This window comes from Amphiura filiformis, chromosome 7, assembly GCF_039555335.1.
Source record: "Amphiura filiformis chromosome 7, Afil_fr2py, whole genome shotgun sequence".
NCBI classification, from domain to species: Eukaryota; Metazoa; Echinodermata; class Ophiuroidea; order Amphilepidida; family Amphiuridae; genus Amphiura; species Amphiura filiformis.
The window spans coordinates 11,457,446-11,480,502 of NC_092634.1; the positions used below are offsets into that span (position 1 = coordinate 11,457,446).

General features: G+C 36.6%; 1 protein-coding gene across 1 annotated transcript in view; it reads left to right on the top strand.

Moving 5' to 3' along the window:
* LOC140156746 (uncharacterized) overlaps positions 1 to 19,530 on the top strand; it is a 34,803-nt gene extending 15,273 nt beyond the window's left edge. The window contains exon 9 of the mRNA XM_072179696.1: positions 19,049 to 19,530. Within this exon, the coding sequence (XP_072035797.1) occupies positions 19,049 to 19,275 (227 nt within the window). The 3' untranslated portion in view covers positions 19,276 to 19,530. The remainder of the gene's footprint in view (positions 1 to 19,048) is intronic.
* The last annotated feature ends 3,527 nt before the right edge of the window (positions 19,531 to 23,057 follow it).

A 23,057-nucleotide genomic window follows, 5' to 3' on the forward strand; every position in this document is an offset into this window, starting at 1 on the left:
GGGAGGGAATAAAATTACTGATTTTGGCAGGTCGAAAGGAAGAATGACTTTACCTAGCACACATTAAAGGGCATTTCGTGATCCACAGCCTCATACAACCCCATAGGCCTCGTCCTTTCTCACAAGTTAAGATTTTTATACCAGTCATCCCGCTCTGGCCACATGTTTAGGCATTTTCACGCAGATCAATTCATTAAGCAATGGAAAATATTGCCAAATTTGAATTTCGTTTTAAAAGCCTACTCCCCATTAAAAAACCCACTAATTTTGGGGGATTAAAAAGTTCTGTAAAATGAAACAAAAGGCTGCCTCAATCCTAATTATTCATTTAATAGGCCAGGCCTTCATTTCTGAAAATAGCGGGAGCTCAGTTAGTCACTCTCCTATGTGTAGGCCTACTGAGGAGCTTGACAAGGAGCTCAATTATATAATATCAATATTAAACCATAGGATTTTCAAGAAGTGAGCAGCTCAATAAATGCCATTAGTAAAATTATTGGGCCTCTGATTTTTATATTTTATTTGACTGTGATCCGCTTTTTCTATAGGCTATATAAATGCCTACACTGTATATAGGCCTACCTTTAAAATGTCTAAAATTGGCGGAATTGAACAAGCTCTAAATTTCTCATCGTCCAGCATAACCAAGGGCAGCGGGGGACGCCCTAGCTATGGCCATACCCGTAGTGGCGGAACCAGAATTTTTTTTTCCGGGCATGGGGCCGGGGAAGTGAATTTGAGGCGGGGCACTTATTGCACTTGAAATTGCATAAAAAGTGGAAAATTACATAATTGTGGGGATTTTGCCTAAAAACTGGATGAGAAAGAAAAAATATTGGGGGAAATACTGCCCCCCCCTAGCGGCGCCACTGCATAGCCTATCCATCCATGATGCTAGAATGACGGAAGTTCTGGCGCTGAAATTCAATTTCAATATCACGAGTTTTTATCAGGGATTTTACCAAGGGAAGGCGATAGTGTAGGATTTTGCTGATATACCAGGCAACACGAGAAAGGTGTGGCTAAATAAGGGAGTGTTCATTATAAATTTTTTCCATTATCATACTTTTGACGCCGAGAGCATAATTATTTGAAGCGCACATCGTGTCAGTCACATGGTCACATTATTTTCTGTTGAAAGAGAAACGCACATGTCTCTGATTAGCTCGGGGATTAGCTACTGCGCGCTGCGTGCTGGTCTGTTGTTGTCGAGTGGAAATGGGAAATTTATGAATGAACTTCCGTAACTTTGCAACATCATCACGTAGCGGCTTGTCTGGGATTTTTTCCAGGAGGGGCAAGACTGTAGGCCCTATGGGGAGGGGCCCAAATATCCACCAAATTTCCCACTGGGGGCGGGGGCCCAAATAGACATTTTTGCCAGGCTTATCATAATCGTATATGGTAGGCCTATTGAGCTGTATTGCATATCGTTTGGATTCCCCATCTCTCTGCCCCTCCTCTCACCCTCTCCTCTCTTTTTTCCTCTTTCTCCCCCCCCCTTTCCCTCTTTTTTTTTTGCCTTGCACCGGGGGGCGGGGGCCCAAATAGGCAATTTTTGCAATTCCCCCCCCCCCCCCCCCGGCAGCTACGCTACTGTCATCACGGTAGACATCCGCGGTAGGCCTACAAGCAGGGCTGTCAACTCTCACGCATTGGCCGTGAGTCTCACGGATTGAGTCACTTTCTCACGGTCTCACGCCAAGGTAGTATAATCTCACGCCTCACGTAATAAATCTCACGCATAAAAAGCTGGAAAATGAGTAAAATCTCACGCATCGTCCTGAATAATTTGTTGCTCCTACTCCCCCCCGCTTTTCACATTCCCGAGCTACCGTGGCTCAAATATTAATGGTTCAAAATGAACATTGGAGTCGGCAAATCCTGGTACGCCTAGCTCTTTATACAGACAAATATAGTAGGCCTATCAAAATGTTGTATTTTTATATTTTCTGGTGGACTCGCGGAGAATATCATGTCATGTAGGTCCCGGCGCTGGGTTGGGGGGGGGGGGGTCTCAAGGCATTTTGGTAGGCCTACCCATGCTTGATTCCGGGAGGGTTTTTAGCAGGCCCGACCATTTTTTTTAAATAAAAACACCTCGGCGGGTCTCTTCAAAACATTTGTACTGCATGAGGATCAAAGTCATCCAAATTTGGCCTAATTTGACGCTTTTTAAGGGCACTTTTGCCAAAATGCGCCCAAAAGTTGGTCTTCGCTGTAAACCCACCCATCATAGTCGTTGAAAAGGTAGGCCTACCCCAAAACTGTGGCACATCCACGAACCCGAGGGAGAGACCTCCACGGGTAAAAACACACCTCTAGCGGGACCAGATTTATAATTTAAAATAGGCCTACATTTTGGAAGCCAGTCATCACGACAAAACGGGCCATGGCAGTGTTAATGGTATTAACACTTTGATTTTAGGCTTAAATAACGAGTGTAGGCCTATAAATTACAAATTTGCACACACCGGGGAACCTTCTCAAGCTGGTTTGGGTAAGGATGTGAGGCTGTGACTCCGAAAAACTACGGCATGCGATTTTAAACCAAATTTGAAGAAAACAGACCCAAAATTGTATCAACTTTTGGACTGAAAGTTTTCATAAATATTTACTTTTTCGAGAAAATTATTGAAAATACCCTTCTTGAACCTAATTTTCATGACACTGAGGGTCAATAAAATCATGGCTAAAAATACAACAGAGTCTAAACTAAATGGCTGAAAATGCACCCCAAATCTGCCGCACATCCCCACGACACATTTCACCTTATAAATTATCCCCGAAAAAATATTTTTTGCAGGTGAGGTTGGAGTCTTATTATTTTTATTCTCAGAGAGGATATGGGTTGATATTTTTAGCAGGGTACAATTTGTCTTGTTTTTGACGTTGAAGTTCCAGATTCTTTTTTTTTATATGTTATTATTCATTTATTTATTTATACCTCGGGATTTATACCCTGTAGGCCTACGTGGGGAAAAAGTACACACGGCAGCTACAAAGAAACCCCGCACCACTCCTGTAAAGTGCATGAAAATGACCCGAAAATGTGCCAACCGAAACACCCGAACAGGAAGATAAAATAAAAAACAAAACCAAAAACCCAGGAAATTTCCGAAATAAGTTCCAAATTCTTTGTCCCCACTAAAATATATGAACACTCCCTTATGAAGTCTGCCCTCTTCCGGCTATTCTGGTAGTAGGCGTTGACAATTACCTTCATATTTTTGAAGCATGTTTGAACCCGATTTGTTCTCTATTCACATTTTTAACGTTGCAAGTAACATTTCAAGACCTCTATTTGTGACAGGTATTTATTACCTTGCTAGAGATGTGCCTAAAGTTGAAATTCAATATTTCGGATCGCAAAGATCGAGAGATATAAAGTTGTTGAATATCAGTTTAACACCATGGATCATATGGGCGTCTTATATGACGATTACGATCACTAGGCAAAAATGGCTGGGATACAGGTTGTGTAAATACTACATGAATATTCATGAACTATACAGATTCCATTCTTCTCTAATAATAAAGATGTCAATCACTCTCCCAGACGACAGTTGCTTGGCGCTTGTAAACAAATCGAATAATAGTGCTTGATAACAGATAAAAAAATAGGCTAAAAACACATTTTCACACAATTTTTTCCGGATTTTTTTATTTCACATGATAAGTAGACATATTTTCTTACGTATAAGGTAATAATATATTTTTTCTGGAGGTAAAGCCCTTCAACACTTTGTTTAACCTTAAATCACCTTTATGTATGTATGTATGTATGTAATTCCCTTTTATTTCAGTCTGTATAGCTATATCGATTTGGATTAGGTTTATACTTGTGTGCAGGGTATACCAGAATTATTCTGTCCTTTCTAACACCAAAGGTTAAGGTATTTTCCTTAAAAAATTGCAAATATAAATATGCAAATTAGCTCATTATAATATATGTAAATGCTACATCAGCATCCCCTGGACATCATCAGCTATCACCACAAGCATTAAGCATAAAGTCATTATAGTCTACTCTACTGATGAGCTTAATCATGTTCGCAAATATTTTTATATAAACGTAGGCCTATACTACAAAACAGGTTTCCTTATTTGGTAAAATATGCAAATTAGCTCATTGAAATATTTAGTGACTATGACTGAATGCACTAAAAATATGTTTTTAATTCAATGATATAACACAATAGATTTGAAGTTGTTTTACTCCACCAGACAATGATTTTGGGCAAAAAACCCAATTTAACACCATGGAATTTATAATCATGTCTAAGTGAGGGTATATATATGAATCCAACAGCTATAAGAATTAATTCGAAAATGTCCAGAAATCAAATAATAAATTATCTTAATTAGGCATAGTGTCCTTTCAAAAAGGTCATGGAAGGGACAATAATAAACGTAAACAGTTAGAAAGTCAGTGACCTTGAGTTTAGCATAGGTGTCCCTTCAAAAGGTCATAGAAGGGGAAATAAGTGTATGTTATCACACAATGCGCCCAACGAGTGTGATAACTCACTTATACATTGGTTACAAACGTATATCAACTTGTACCCCCTCGTTATCATACAGGTGGTCTGACAGTTCTGTGTGTTCCCTGTCCTGTGATGACCTCAGTATGTTTGTAAACATAGATTGACAACATAAAGCAACAGGTGTTGGCCAGACAGTGGCCTGGACAGTAATTAGAAAAACAAGCTTTAATAGTAATAAGTACGACGTCCATTGAGTGACCTCGGCGATTTATTAGCTATGATGGCGCCCTTCACATTTTTAAATTTTTTAAATTTTACTGTCGCAAATTTTATAATGCACCAAGGCACAAACACAGTGAATTCCTTTCAAAATCGGAAGACCTGTTACAAAACTGCTTACCTATATTGTGAAATATCATTCCAATGCTTGTCTTAAATGTATTCAGGAGGAATTTCGAGATGATTATATCGGAAAAAAATCGCCGTGTTTTGGCTGCAAGTCATGTCATGAAATCACTAAAATCTGGATGTTCGTGGCGTTAATAATTTTTTTTAAATATTTCCCGTATTTGCTCAAAATTTGAAGTAAATCCAGAGGTAGCCACTGTCATAATAAACACTATAATGAAGTTTCCAAGTACTCTCCAGGGATAAGACAGCCATAAATCATATCAACGTGCGAAGATTAAGCAGTGCAAAATTCGGAAACCCGTGCGCCAGGCGGAGATTCGCGGAAGTTTGAGTTGCAGCTCAGCCTCTATGACCTTGGTCACGCATCCCCATCTTAAATGTTCCAATAAATTCAAATTCTCACTTACGTTCATAAAGAAATGATAGAATTAAATATTTTTACATGAAAAATATTTATTTTTTATTTTTACCTATCAAAATCATTGTTTATTTCACATTTTCGTAAATAACTTAAAACAGTCAAATCAGCGAGGTCGGCTACGTCACGGGGAATCCCGATTCGGGATTCCCAAACTATGTAAATAAACAAAACGCATCCCGAGCAGAAATGTTAGATTTGAAGTATTTATTTATTATGAAGAGACTTCTAAATTACAGTTTAGTGAATTTCCCGAATGCTGTTTTCAATATCGCAAATTAAAATTCCTCGTTTTCACTATTAACTCAAATATGCCTATCAGATGACATTCACAGGTACGGATGCTGAACAGGCTTTGATGAGTAGCAGCATTTAGTAGAAGTGATAATAGGCCTATCATGCCAAAAGCCCCTTCATAACGAGTACCCACTATTTCTATGAAGGACAGATATGAACCCACTTGGGGAATAGCTGGGAGGGAAGCATATTGGACTCGGGGATGGTACTTGATGAACCGGGCAAGTAATGATATAAAATTGGATCGATTGAGCCCATATCTATTGGTAGAGCTATGGTCGAGTACAATATTTTAAAAATCATAGCAAGACCAATAAATATTGGGCGTAAAGCATCTAATTTTATCATTATTATGTTTTGGCTCCGATATTTTCACACACTTGGATTCATCAAAACATAATGAGTCCGATCGGATCCTAAAATTTGGTGGCCTTTTTTACAGTGATTTTGAATTTGGATGATCAACATGTCATTATACTTTTGCTGGATACAGACTCGCTGGACTCGGTTGTACTATAGTTTTGGGACTCTGCACCGACTTGGACTGGATTGCAGATACAAGAATACACAAATGGCCTGTGCTTGCTCGGATGAGATTGAGATGGACTCTGTGGCACAGTCTTATAGGGCGTGGCATGCCCTCCTCATTGGAATCAAAATTTGACAAATTCTATTTAAAAAATAGTGCCCCCCCCTCCATCATATCCAGCGAGTCCCAAGGCCTGGAATGAGCCCTCACCAAAAAAAATTTGATGACTCACTTTTGGTTCATACATAGGTTAAAAAAAGTCCCGTCTCAAAGCGCCCATGCAAATTTTGTTTTTCTTAGCACGTCCATTTCGGTTGAAATGACAAAATAATTTTTTGTTTCCTTTTTTTAAAAGTTTTTTGCCGTTTTTCTTTGTGTAAAAGAACCTAAATTTTATGCTGTGTACTTTTAAGTAAAAAGAACACTAGCAAATGACATATTAATTAATTCAATTTTTTTTTAAATATAAAAAAAAAAATCTTAAAAAAACAACCGCATTCGTGTTTGGAACTGCCAATTGCTTTGAGACATAGGGTTTTTTTTTTATAGTTTAGCCTCATCAGGACATTTGTTGGATCGGAATTACATCTCCTGCTCTTGGTCAATCACAACTACAGCTAACAAAACACACATTGGTTCAAATATTTTCTAATCACATTTTATTTTGTATCAAACAGAAATTTGTCACAAATTTCTTAACAACTATATGAGTTCTTCACAGCCATTTTATTTACCACAACATGGGTCAGTCACCTACATTAAACATTACACTTATCACTTAAAATTCACTCTATCATGACAGTTTATGTCATTTGAATTCAATTAAAGTAGCACATTTTCAAAAATACAAATGTATTTTGGGTTTTAGCATGTCTCCATTTGATGACTAATACCATTCCAATTCTTTGAGGTAATTGTATCATTCATATCAATGGTTCATGCTCTTGACCACCCGCTATGCCAGGGACATGTTCTTATACATTTACATTTCACTTTGTATTAACAATACATTACAATTCTTTGCATTTGCATAATACACAAGCCATTCACCATTTTAATACCACCATGCACCACATTGTAAACAAACAGTCTGTACGACATAACAGCACAAATTCAAGTACCATTACTGAAGATGACGGTATCATAAATCGTCATATCATCTACAAGCCATTCACCATTTTTTCATACCACCATGCACCATTATGCACCACATTGTATCAACAAAAGTTTGTACAACAAAAAAAGCACAAATTCAAGTACCATATCTGAAGATAAGGGTTACACAAGTCATCATTATTTATGTAACAATACATTTCAATTCTTTAGATTGCATACACATGCCATTTAATACCACAATTATGCACCACATATAAAACAAACACTTTTTCTGAAATGAGTCTTCATTGTCATACCCTCCATGTACACCTATCCAATTCACATTTTGGTAAATCCCATAAGCCTTTGCATGTAGACCTGAGATGTGGTCCTTTGACACCACGCCAATGTGTACATCATTTAGCTTAACATCGTTACTGTGCATTTGAAAGCCATGAAGTGCGCAGTAACAATGTGTACATCGGCATGACAACATCAGAGGTCTACCCACAAAGGCTTATGGTATTTCCGAAAGGTGAATTGTGTCTTACCCCTCTCCATTTCTATATTACCCTTCTCCATTTCTATCTTACAATCCATTTCCATTGATTACTGTCTTACCATCCCTCCCCATTCCTGTCGTACCATCCCTGTCGTACCATCCCTACCCATCCCTGTCGTACCATCCCTACCCATTCCTGTCACACCATCCCTACCCATTCCTGTCACACCATCCCTCCCCATTCCTATCGTACCATCCCTGTCGTACCATCCCTACCCATTCCTGTCACACCATCCCTCCCCATTCCTGTCGTACCATCCCTGTCGTACCATCCCTACCCATTCCTGTCACACCATCCCTCCCCATTCCTGTCGTACCATCCCTGTCGTACCATCCCTACCCATTCCTGTCACACCATCCCTCCCCATTCCTGTTGCAGCATCCCTCCCCATTCGTCGTACCATTCCTCACTATTTTCCTGTCTTACCATCCCTACCCATTGATCCCCCTCTAGTCTTACCATTCCTTCCCATTCCTGTTTTACCATCCCACCCCTCTCCATTTCTAAATTACTCCTTGCTCTCATTTAGATATTTAGGGATTTGTAATTTGATGAAACCACAATTTGGTGTAAACATTGTATTGTATTCCAGCACTTCAAATTGATTTAAAAAATTCTTATATGGAATGGATTTTGGATTCTGAAATTTAAAAAAATGCATTTGCCTAAAGAAATTAGCTATATACATGTATAATAAGGTATTAAATTAATTTTGTTTAATGAATTTCTGAAATAAATCAAACCAAAAATTGAGAGCTTTCAAATCATATAACTTAATTTGGTACGTATGATTCTTTATGATTTGTTAGTGTAAATTATATATTAGTAATAACAAGACTAATGTGCAAGTGAAATTAATTCTAATAATATATAAAACAATAGATCTGAAAAGTTTTTATACAGTGGAAACTTGTTAACACACTCTTAACCAAAATGTCTGATAACAGTGATTTTAGAGTCTCAAGTTTATAAATATCTCATGATGCCACAAACTTAATTCATTAGCCCCAGCAATTTCGTGTTAACAAGTTTCCTGTATTTTGCAACATAAATTACCGTTGACGCGAAAAGTATAGTCCCACCTTGAGTAAAGTCCCACCACCAAAGTTTCAAAAAATTCTGAGAAATATTTTCGGTTTTGGAGTGTACCTGGACCTGGAGCTAAATGTTAGGATCATTCATGGTTGATTAAAAAAAAATTAGGCCTATATGTTTTGAATAAATTTGTACTCATGTCATACTCTATTATGAATTCAAAATGCATTGAATTTGTATACAAATTTATTCAAAACACATAGGCCTACAATTAAAATTTTTAAATTTTAAATTTTTTTTTTAATCAACCATTAATGATCTTACCATTTAGGTTTAGGTCCAGGACACTCAAACCGAAAAAAAAAAAATCGAAATTCGAGTATAGTCCCACCCCCAATTTTGAAAAATGTTCACCCCAAAATGGGGTGGGACTATACCCGAGTCAGTACGGTATATAATCTCATAAAGTACATTATACACAAAAATAATAATTTAAATATTTGTAATTATCACTAAATAAATTTTGAAAGACAAACAATAAATTTAACAATTACTTTTTATTTGACATAGAATATTTGATGCAACATTGTATTTGTTATTTAATAAAATCCTATTCTATTGCAGCCAAAGGTTTAATTTATAATAAATGTTTGATTAAATGTAAAATCAATAATATATATCAATCAACCAACATAAATTTTGATTTTCGGTCAACTAACATTATTTTGTTAAAAGATAGAATTACATGTACCGGGGGGAATTGAAATAGATTGCATAACAAATACTTGTTGAAGGAATCTTCTATATCAAATATTTGGAGTATATGGACCTTAAGGGCTCTGGAATGAGCGTTTGGACAGTATTTTTTGTCGGATATGAGAGCACATCAGACATATCAAATTGAATTCTGAGTACGAAGAATGTCATTCTGATATCAAATAATTTTCATTTTTTAAAATTCGCGATATAATACAAATTTTATGACAAAATTTGATATTTTTACAAATTTTGATATAACAGTCCTTGATGTTAACTTTATAAATCTAGTTATATGTACTTAAAATGTATGTAGCTGGAAGGAAAAGCAGGCGATCCATTGAAAATTTTGACTTTTCATATTTGGAGACATACATTTTTGCCCAAAAAGACATATTTTTTTTGTGTGTTTTGGGGGGAAAATCTGTATCTTCAATACGAAAGGACAAAAAATTCTCAATTTATCGTTGGGTTTTCATCCCAGCTACATACACTTTAAGTTTAAGTACATCATCAGATTTTTAAAAATTGCAAATTTCAAAAAAAAAAATCAAAAATTATTTGATATCAGAACGACATTCTTCGTATTCAAAATGCAATTCGATGTCTGATGTGCTCTCATGTCCAGGGACAAATGATTTCTTGTGGAAAAAATGGCCAATTCGCGGAGATTGTGCGGAACTTTTTTTCAATGCAAATGCCCATAGGAAAAAAATAGCCAATTGCGTGGAGATTGCGCGGAAAAAAGTTCGCGCGTAAATCGTTTGTCCCTGCTCATGTCCCACAAAATACTGTCCAAATGCTCATACCCCATCCTTTAAGCTCTGTACCCCATCTATGTACCTATCATTGTGACCCAAAGTGAGTTAATATACTGAAAATGTGATAGATCTGAGAAAAAGACCGTGCTTCGATAGCTTGTTGGAAAATAATTGATCAGTAATGCAGAGATTTCATTTGATCCATCTTAACACTGTAGGGATCCATTTGGCTTGCTCGAGATCGTAAAATCAGTGCATGCTCTAGTGCGTGTAGTATTAACTCGTGTGAGATGAATTGGTGCGTTTACATGCGCGATCAAAAGCGCTACATCTGTACACCTGCAACGTATGTCAAAGTGCAAACATCACTGTCTTGAGGGAGCCAAATGGACAATACAATATAGCATATTTATAGTAAATAATAGTATTACTATTAGTATTACAGTTAATAATGTACAGGATTGTTCTGTACATTAGTTGCATCTTAATTGCAGCTCATTATAAGGCCAATAAAAAAAGTGTTAAGAAACTATTTTAAAAAACTTAACAAGATGTTAAAAATGCAAACAAACAAAAATTGGACATAATGCGGTAATATGGGAAATTCAGAAAAATCTCAATAGCAGTATTGTAAGATTTCAAACAAAGGTGTTATAAATTTGTAATTGAGGCAAAATATTAATTTTATATATTTTGTCACAATCAGCAAAAAAGAACTTCAAGGTGAAATCTGCTGAGTTGAAATTTTCCTCTGAAAGTTGGCACAAGATAATGAGTCTAATGGTCCTGATATTGATTTTGAGTTATTGATATAAACCGTTGTTAGTCTTGTTTAATTTTATTTCTAACAGTGAAAAAGTCCACTTTTAATGGTGTTTGAATGAATAATTGCTAATAATCAAACCTGAAAATTGCTGACATTAAAGTTAATTTTTTATAACTTCCGCGGTCTGAGCTCATGAGCTGTGCGCCAAGCGTGTATGAGCGTACAAACAGAAGAGATAAACAATCACGCTGATTGGCTGATCAACAAACTTGATAACAAGTCGGTTTACCCATTGGTTGTTGGCGCGGCGCATAGTAGACGACCTTGTCAAGTTGTCCCTTCTACGTGATCGCAATTCACCAGTGCGTATCTGCATTTCCTGGACTCGGAACTAATAAAAATTAACTTTTAGACTCATATTCCTTGATCATGATATATTTGTATCCAGCTTCACACCATTGGTGATTGGTTGCAAACATCTCACTAGTGTGGCAGCTATTTTCCAATCACTGGTTAGTATAATAAGGTGGCATAGTTGTATCTCAAGCTTCACATCACTTTATTGGTTGCAAGCATTGGGCATAGTTTATACCATTGTGAATCAAATAAAAAGGTGGCACATTTGATCCAGCTTCACACCACACGTCATTGGTTGCAAGCATTGGTCATCATGCCACCGTAAATCAAATCAATAAAAGGAAGGCAGTATTCCTCCAGCTTCACAACATGAGTTTCCCACGAATGTGTAGGTTGTAAGCATGGCACTATGCCTTAAATTGTGTTGAGTCAAATGAACTCCATATGTACAAACCTTTCCATCTGCAAGACAAAAACAAAACAGAGATAGATGGTTAATATAGTACCTTGCACCTTTTATTTTTTAACAGTGATACATTTTCTCCATGCATACAACTTCCCAGTTTGTTTCTTGTGGGGCTTCCACAAATCAATGCAACTTGTGAAGATCCGAGTGACTAGAAACAAACTGACAATGCGTGTGAAATTGGGCAAAAAGTACCAAAAACAGGCCTAAATTTAATAAAGTTACAGAATTAATATTTTATTGAAAGACTAGTCTTAAATTGATAATCTAACAAGTATCCAGATTAGTCAAAATTGACAAATCTCCCTAATGGAAAAAGAATTATTTAATATGTGGGGATTTTAAAACTGAAGACTGTCTAAAAAAAAAAAAAAGGATAATCGACCGACCGACCCAAATTTCAATTTTTCCCACTTGAGGGCAACACAACAAAAAAATGTTTTGCCTAATAAAGAAGTTGAGCTGCGGGGCCGAAATTGTCGAGTGCAATGCGTCCCAGTTAAATACAATGAAGGCTGACGACACAAATAACCATTACGTCATTGCACTTACACAATTTGGTAGCGGAATTTTGAATATCGTGTGTTGATGAGAGCCGACTGTTTTTATTCGTTTTTATGGTCAATTTGAGTTTGTTTTAAATAAAACCATGTGATTCGTGCTTGATAATTGTTTTTGTAACATAGGAATAATGTTCAGGGTTCCAGCACCTTTTTAAAATTCAAGGACTTTCAAGGTCCAAAAGCACGATTTTCAAGGACTTACCACAACACAAAAATCATGATCGTCTCCATGCGGCACATATTAACAAAGTGACAGCTCCTCCCCAAATTTTGTCAAAATTATATTTTAAATTCCAATTTGCAAGGACTTTCAAGGACTGTGTGCAGTGTTCCAGGACTTTAAAGGCCTTGAAAAGGCGTTTTCAAATTCAAGGACTTTCAAGGACCGTGGGAGCCCTGAATGTTATGATTGCCCGAGACTCCTTTAACTAAAAGTTGTCAAGAAAAAAATTGTTGGCGCAAGAAACAAAAATTAGAAACGAAATAAAAAATAAAAAAATGTTTGCGTTGGTATGCATCGGTAACCATAACTTGCGTCAGTAGCCATACATACATACAGTGTACGTTGATAACTTGCGCCAGCAAGTTGTGTATCAATTTCATCTGATACACGCGACCACAATAGCATTTTAGAATAAAAATGAAGCACACTTGAATGCGACGGCAAAGTAACCAACACGCCCTCTTCAATTAGTCCAACCGAGAAGTTGTTAAACTACATTATTACTGAAGTTCAACCGGAATAAAAGAAATTGTTGCTCCATAAATATAATCATTTTTCATAACAAAATATGATATGAAAACACAGGTGAGCAATGTATGAATATATGGAGAGGTTTAACAGGTTGTAAATTATCAATATTAAAGGCCTATTCAGTGATTTGCTCATCCGGACGATAGTAAAAATCATCAAAATTCAGATTTTGGTACCTTTGTCATTGTCATAGATGTGCTGACATAGTGACATAGCCTGCTAGTGGTTCAGCCGAAAGCTGTGTATTTACGACAAAATAAAGGCATTTACATGAATCTGTAATTTCTGTACTCTCAGTACAGAAATTAGCTACATGTATTTGAATGGGGCTTCAACTTCTTCAATATTGCTGCAGGCATGAGACTGCACTTTCCTAAAAAAAACTGAAAAAACTGAAAATGCGCGTGAAATTGGGCAAAAAGTACCAAAAACAGGCTGAAATTAAATAAAGTTGCGGAAATTTTGACTATAAAAAAAACTGAATTCAGTTTTTAAACTGAAAATTCTCATGCCTGATTGCTGTTTGCTTTTTGCAAATTTTTCAGTTCAAAAATACCAAATGACAATTTGAATGCCTTATCCTTCACTTTTAAAGCAATTTATAAACAATTTTAATTTTTTACACTTTCGCTGGGATCACTGAATAGGCCTTTAATACTTTGTGACATTTATAATGAAAACATAATTAAAACAGTCAAAAGCGTTATTTCGATAACTTCACAAAGAATTGTTTTAAATTTAATATATTTGAAAATTGGTGACGATTGAATGAATTGAATTGTCTACTTGTATTACAAACGGTCACCGAATCTGAAAGTAACAGGAGTTGTACACACGTCACTTGACAGTACATGTAGATACATTGTAGATTTCTCGAATATTGTACCAAGTCATGAAGTCCAAGGCGGCAAGAGCAAACCAAATGAAAAGTCAGTAAAATTAGGATTTAGGTCATAGCAGCTGAATGCTATGCTGGGATCTTGTCTCGTATCATAATACATGGACATGGTAATTCATGAATTGGTATAAATATGTTGAATTTGTTTGAGTTTGATTGACATTCGACATTCAGAACTTGTCATTGACCCGACAGAATTATCGAAAAATTGACATAATGGCCATCAGGATCAGCATTGTAAATTACGAATAAACAATCATGACAATACCTGATGTAATGCAGCAGTGAGTTTATGGCTATTTAATACATGTATAAGCTTACCAATCATGTTACAGTACAATCGTTGTTCGGCGAATCGCCATATTCGTGCACTGACAACACATGTGAAAGAGCATATCGCAAGCGCACATGTCATGCACGTGTGCTGAATTTTGCTCCAATTTTGAGACACTTTTTCTCTACAATCCGTATCTTGCTCATTAACGGTTTTACAATCAAAAGTTGCCTAAAATACTAATGAAACAAATGCATGCATGTAATTTAGGCTCACAGGGATAAGACAAGAAATATTCTAATCAACTTAGCGTAAACAATCGTAAAATACCACTTACCAGTACAGTCAAGGGCGCCGCTGCTGGGGATGATATTTTCCTAACCGGATTAGCAAGGTTAATCCCAGATATATATTAAGAAAGTTCCTATAACTAGGTTTATTTTAAAACAAACCCGGTTTAAAACAATCAATCTGACCTTTTAGAATCGATTAGAGAAGTAAACCCGCTTATGACGCCAGCGAAAATATATCGATCTTGATACCCACGAGGGCTCAGTTCGTCAATGCGAAGTTCGCATCGTAAAAACTTGACCTTTAACGGTCAAATCGCGAGTTGGACGTCGTACTAAATAGCTGTCTCATGTCTTTTGACCTCTGCTTCCTTTATCAAGTATTTAATATTACATTGTAATGGAAAATCCAACACAGGGCAGCTATTACTTGTTATTAATAAATGGATGTAGAGCAACATGAGTTCAGTAGGTTATCAACTTGACAGGTGGTCTGATAACACACTTATTGGTGTTATATTCACAGGTGGTCTGACAGTTCTGTGTGTTCCCTGTCGTGTGCTCCCAAGGATTCTCATTGCTGGAGTGGATGGTATGATATCAGATATATTCCCTCCACTTTCAGCACATTCTTTGAGTGAATTTCCTCCGTTCATATCACAGAACACCGCATACCAATGTATAAATGTAAATAGAAGTCGGCAAGACTCATCACAGAGGAGTGCACAAAGGGGTTGTCGGCAAAACTGTCTTCTGAGGTCAGCTTTGAGCTTAGCATAGGTGTCCCTTCAAAAGGTCACAGAAGTGGAACTAAATGTAACTAGAAGTCGGCAAGACTCATCACAAAGGAGTGCACAAAGGGGTTGTCGGCAAAACTGTCTTCTGAGGTCAGCTTTGAGTTTAGCATAGGTGTCCCTTCAAAAGGTCATAGAAGGGGAAATCAATGTAAATAAAAGTCGGCAAGGACCTTAGAACTCATCACAAAGGAGTTCACAATGGAGTGGTCGGCAAAGTCCTTTGAGGTGCAGGGCACCGGACGGCAACTTCTTTAGAGGGCACGGCAAGTGACTGCCGTCGGTAAAGGACATATTTTGAGGGCATTGCGACAGTGGGGTTGGGCACCCACGGCAATATGCCGTCGGTGCCGTGGGTTAATTCGAGGGCTGCTTGTTGACCTTTTTTCTCTTTCTCTTGATTCAAACTTGTTTACAAATTGTCAAATTCCTTATACTTGTGAAATAGATGCATTTGTAGGATTGTAGAAATTAAACTTGATTAGATTTTTTGATTGACAAATCCAAAAGTACTCACTCGTTTTAGACTTTCGCCATCTTGGCTGATGGCTTCTTCAGAATGACCATTGGGATCCACTTTTCCCGCGGGGTTGACCGCTGTTTCCGGCGATTTTCTCATCCCTCGGTGGCTTACTACAGGACAACTGACGGAGCACTTGAACACCGTTGACACCACAGGTAACATAAAGTTTACCTTTGAGGAAGAGTGCGAGGGCAAGATCCCCTTCTTAGATACGTTGATTGTGAGAAAGGAAGATGGAACAGTAAAGCTCTTGGTCTACAGAAAGAAAACTCATACGGATCAATACTTAAATTTTGATTCTCAACACCCACTTCATCAAAAGATCGGCGTCATAAGGACATTGCTCGACAGAATGCATTCCATCGTGTCGGAAGATAAGGATAAGGAGGAAGAAGAGAGTAGAATCAGAAAGGCAGTCACCAATTGCGGTTATCCGAAGTGGGCGTTTGATAAGGAAAAACAACAGGTTGAAGGTAAAGCGGAAGTGAAGAAGAACAAAGAGCAAAAGAATGCCACTCAGGAGACGGAAACTAAGGGCATGGTGGTAATTCCATACGTGGAAGGTTTGTCTGAAAAACTACAGCGAATATTGCGCAAACACAAAATATCCGTCGCAATGAACCCGCATAATACACTCAAAAGACTATTAGTCCACCCAAAGGACAAGGTCGACACCATCAAGACCAGTGGGGTTAGTCTCACGAGATTGGTTGCAAAGGTGCGACAAGTCGTACATTGGTGAGACGGGCCGTCCTTTTGGAGTAAGGCTTAAGGAACACCAGAAAGATGCGGAAAAAGTTGCAAACAGGAAATATACCAGAAAAAACAGAACAATGTCAACCTCGGAACAAAACAAATCCGCAATAACTGACCACATCGCAATCGAGAACCATGTTATCAATTGGGACAAGCCTAAATTACTAGAGAAAGACGGCAACCAACAAACCCGACTTATCAGAGAAGCTATTTGGATTAGAAGGCGGGGGGACAGAACAGTCAACAGGGACATCGGGAGTTACTCTCTAGACCATGTATACGATCCACTAATACGAACTAAGCCACCGAGGGATGAGAAAATCGCCGGAAACAGCGGTCAACCCTGCGGGAAAAGTGGATCCCAATGGTCATTCTGAAGAAGCCATCAGCCAAGATGGCGAAAGTCTAAAACGAGTGAGTACTTTTGGATTTGTCAATCAAAAAATCTAATCAAGTTTCCTTATACTTGATTGTAAAAAATGTCATCCAATCAGTGGCGAATCCAGCTCAACCATTACCTCTGTCATTCAGTTTATTCGTAACAAACATATTTTCATGATCGCGATAGACACGGTCGCATCATTGGTAAACCTGTGTGCGTCCTAGTTGAATTAAGTAAAGAAAGCTGGTAAAACGTAAACGTGAGACTAAATTACAAGAAAGAAAGAGAGAAAAGGAGAGAAAACAGATATTTATAAACAAAGAAAGAAAACAGAGATAAATGTACAGGGTGTCCCAAAAGTCTCAATACCTTTTTGAACCGTCATATCTTTCGCTAGGACTGACCGAGGGAAAAATCAAAACATATTTGGAAAGAGTAAATTCAGGCAATTATTTTGATACCAAACATGATACATTTTCCTTCGTTAATAAGGCATACATGACCAATAAAACAATGCAACTCAAATGCAACATGTCAATACTGGTAACCAAAAATATGCGTTTCTCGTTGAGAAATATGAAATCGATTTTTAGACTTCGCTCTTCGCCTTCTATTCTAGTAAAAATTTGAAGAAAAAGCTTATCTTATTCTATTATGATATGGTTGATGATGATATATTGAAATCATTTCTTCATAGAATTTCCAATCTAACAATGGTTATATATTCAAATAGAAGTTTCAACCATGGCCCTGATCACACTGATTAATGTTTACTGTTTAGAATATGCCTTGAGTTTGGAACACTTGTAATGGAAAACAACTGGTTGTTTCCTTGGGTTCGCAATTACAATATGAAGAACGATACATTAATGTTGACCTCCCCGTGTCATTATCCACTGCGAATTATGTCCTTACATTCCTGGTGCAGGAATTTTTTGTGCATGTTGTGAGAGAGCAGAGAATTGAAGAATGGAATATGACACAACTTTAGATGATAGCTTTTACTGGCTTGATTTCTGAATAAAATCAAAGCATTAGGCGACGAAAAAAGAAAACCCTGTTCTACGGGCCCGACCGACCCAGATTTTGAACAAATTGGGGAAAAAAATTTCCTGTACAACAGTACAAATGAATGCCGACCCAAATTTCAGGAACCAAATTTTGTTTTTGTATTTTCTCAAATTGGAAATTATACAGATTTTGGTGATTTTTGGGGTCATTTAAAAAATAAAATAAAAAGGCCGACCGACCGACCCTACTTGAAAGGTCCGTCCGCCAGTAAAACAGGGTTTCTTTTTTTCGTCGCCTAGTACACAATTCCTGGTGTTGTATATCATCTTGAAAGTCTATTTTTATAATACGAGAACTGTTTGATATTTGCAATTGAATTGAATGGGGAGACATTGGTCTTAAAGTTTAGAGGAGGTAGTTGATAGTTGGGATCCGGAGATGTGCTGTAAACTTATTGTATGTTTTTTGTGTAATATACCCAACTGTGTCACCGTAGATTATTTATTATGTTAGTGGGTTTATATGTCAAATTTGGTGTCAAAAAAATTGCCAAAGTTTTCTCTTTTCAACGATACCTTCACTTTTGTTATCGCGTGCTGAATACTAGAGTTATGAACGTTTAAAATGGTATCAAGACTTTTGATAGTTACAGCGACAAACATAAACAAATTTACTCTAGTCACATCAGGAATATTCATGAACCTCCCACCCTTTCCAAAGAAAATGATATCCCAGCCCCCGTCAGATCGCCACTTCCAAGATTCTATTCTATCTATACAATGTCTGTGGTTTAGGTGGTCAGCACGGCCCTTTTTCACATTCATACCTATGACAATGCACATTTTGCTACTTGTTCTTTCAGGTACAGGATTTGCCTCTGCACCTGCATCTGGTCGCAGTACACCTGTTGGTAACTTTTCAGTTGGAACAGCCTCAACAGGGACATCCACAGCCGCACAGAGGCGAGCACGCAGTTACGACAAGCTAGAGGCGCTCTGGCAGGAGATAACAGATGCTCTATTCCGCTCAAATTGGACAAAAATGTACAATTTTCAAAAGAGACTTCTTGTGTATGTGAACATTATTTAGTGAACAATTTGTGTGATTTGTTGTTGGAATAATATATTGTTTTGCATTTTACAGTGGTGATCATATTGTCTACTGCATTGTACATGCAATATTTAGGGCTCGAATTTGGCTTTTATCCATTGGGTAAATAAGAGTTATAAACTTGCCATACACAGGCAAGTTATAACACTGCTGTTACTTACCCAGATAACCACTGTCCAGTTATAAATTTTGGGATTATAAAGTACCATATTCATTCCAATAAGCGCCCAGGGCCCTTAAGGTGGTACGAAAGGCAAAATCAAGTTGCTCTGATTGAGATTAAAATAGACTTGTTGCAGAGAGATATGCAAAATAATCTTAATTCCAAAATATGAGCCAAATCGGACAAAGCGGTTTTTGAGATATTGCTGTTGAAAGATTCTTTGTATTCTATTATTTTTTTGCCAATATATTGATGAAGTTAATGAGGAAAATTGGCAAAATGTGCTCATTAATATTAATTTTTGCCAATTTTTTCCCAATATTTTATGAATAAACCTTCATACTACTTTTACCTTTACAATTTTGACCTGAAACTTTGTCAATGTGTCTCTATGACCTAAACCTTTAACATGTGATTTTCCCGCCCATCTAATTTGCATATTTGCATAATTAATTAGCTTTAAGTATAATGCTAATTAATTATGCAAATATGCAAATTAGATGGGCAGGAAAATCACATGTTAATGTTTTAGGCCATAGAAACACATTGGCAAAGTTTCATGTCAAAATCATATCAAATAAAAGTAGTATGAAGGTTTATTCATAAGATATTGGTATAATATTGGCAAACATGAATATTCATGAGCACATTATGCCAATTTTCCTCATTAACTTCATCAATATATTGGCAAAAACAATAGAATACAAAGAAACTAAAACATGTATATCTTGACAACCGTATGTCCGATTTCCTTCAAACAAAAACTATTTTGCTCAGTGTATTTAGCTTAACTTATTCAATTTATTCAAATGGTTCTAAATTCAGTTTCTGTTTTCCAGAAACATCGTTTCGAACCCCCTTAACAAAGTCATTTGGCGTTTATTAGAGACGAATCTATACATACGTTATAAAAGGGTCCTGAGACATTCTACATTAGTAGCTTTTCTGATGCAGAAAATGTATTGCAAGTTTACACAGGACTTCTAATCCCCCAGCTATTTCACTGTATCGATGTCTATCCGTCACTTCAACATTAATGGTACCCTTTAGCAAATTGAAAATACCCTGGGTGGGCGCTTATTGGGGCATGGGCGCTTACTGGAATGAATACGGTAAATGTTTTAATTCTTCTGTGGTCCGCGTACATGCTGGTGATAATTGGCCAACGCGCCGTCCAGCATGATTGTTTAACATTTATGCATTCACGCTCTTCTAAGCTCAACACACAACACATGCCATGGCAGAATTAAACAATTTGCTGAGTATTATTGTACCTAAATATGCATAAATTTATTTGGCAAAATTTGAATGGTTTAATATTGAAAGTATTATTTGGGAAAGCTGAAATGCTGGTGGTAAGTTGTGAACCATACTTATATGTTGTCATTATCAGTTTTGCTTTTTAAATTGGAACCCATAAAATAAGTAAATGTTCAAAATGTACCTTTCTTTGATATTCATATTTTTGGTCAAAATCATGCACCCAGTAAACTTAAAATTGAGGTATAAAATTGTTTATGTTTTGATGTAGTGTTCTTCAACTCTATCATTGTTTTTTTTAAACAAACTTAAGTCTGGAGAATGTAAACTTGTTAATAAGAAATGGTGAATAACTGGGGAATACTCTATGCACCTTTCCACTAATCCTAGAGCACTAACTTGTGCTCTGATCGTAAAACATTGGGTGGGGAGAGTAATTCCTATGTTATGCCAAAAAAGGTTTCAAAGCTAATTTTATATGCAGGGTTCAAAGTTCAAGTTCCGTTTTTTGAGAGCACCCATTTTCAAGGCAATTTTGCTTTGTCATACTGAACCAAGGCATGCTGAAGAATGTGTCTGAAGTTACACATTGAAGGGGCACCATGGCAAAGGCATGGGGCACACAAGGCAATATTGCCCAAAGTGCCTTGCTTTGGTCCCTATTATATGTGAAAATACTGTGCTGCTGGATATTGTTTGTAGGTTAATGCCGGTGCATCAGTCATTTAGGAGGCATTGTGAAGAATCTAAACATTTGCCACAGATATTCAAAACAAAATGTTTAGATTTTTCCCAATACCAATTTCAGCAAAATAAAAGGAACTCCTATGTGATGGGTCACACATTTTGCTTTTTGTATAGTAGACTATCACCACTTTGGTCAAAAGTCATTAGCTTGCACTATAATTGGCACTATACAGGGTGTATCTAAAAATTGTTTACAATTTTAAATAATTTGTTTCCACAAGAAGAGAAAGGATATAATGTATTTTTTCATTGGTGGTGTGTTGCATGATGTTGGCCAAGTCAGTTTTTTTCTATGTGATTTTTACATGTGTTTTACATTGACAATTTAAAATTTCCTGGGCCATGCCAAAAGTCACCTGCTCCAATTTCTATCAATCGAGCCATATGTAATTCAAGGGGTATTAATCATGCCATACTAATAGGGAAAATCTACCTACCCACTATGATTTTCTCTACTTCATGTAAATCACTGTATCTTTGGATTTTTAAATACTTAAGGGATGGGGTATGAACGTTTGGACAGTATTTATTGTGGGATATTAGAGCACTTCAGACATATCGAATTGCATTCTGAATACGAAGAATGTCCTTCTGATATCAAATAATTTTGATTTTTTGAAATTCGCAATGTAATACACATTTTATGGTAAGTGATTAAAAATTGATATTTTTGATATTTAACAGTACTCGAAGTAAACTTTATAAATCTGATGATTTATACTTAAAGTGTATGTAGGTGGGATAAAAAGCCGATGATCAATTGAAAATTTTGACCTTTCGTATTGAAGATATGGATTTTTTTGCCAAAACACCAAAAAAATTAGGTCTTTTTGGGAAATAAATCCATATCTTCAAATATGAAAGGTCAAAATTTTCAATTAATCGTCAGCTTTTCCTCCCAGCTACATACACTTTAAGAAAAATGTGAAAAATATCAAATTTTAATAATTTGTCATAAAATTTGTATTATATCGTGAATTTCAAAAATAAAATTATTTGATATCAGAAAGACATTCTTCAGTATTCAGAATGCAATTCGATATGTCTGATGTGCTCTCATGTCCGCCAAAAATACTGTCGAAACGCTCATTCCAGATCCCTTAAATGTGATGGGTAAAAGCCATTGTGCTGAGTAATAATTCTGCTTTATACTGACATGAACCAGGTCAACAAGGCAAGTCCTTATATTGTTATTATTTTTTCTTTGGATTTTAATTTTTTTGTGGATGATATGCTGTACAGTAATCAACTTTTATAATCGTGCAAATCTACTGATCATTTCACAATATATTTGACTTGTTATAAACAATTTCCATAAGAAAGTGAATGATAGAAATCGTGAGAGTTTCAATTTTATTATGAATAACTTTAAAGAGTCATGGTAGAACTAGACTATGCCACATTTTATTTATTTGTAACAACAGATGTTATAGGTCTACACATTTAATACCCACCATCAACATATCATATTTACAAGCCGACGACGAAACGTCGGCTTGTTCTGTCTTCTTCCAATTCTTACAAGCCGACGTCAAACGTCGGCTTGTGCTGTCTCTTCTCAATTCTTCTTTCTTCTTCTTTCTTCTTTCTT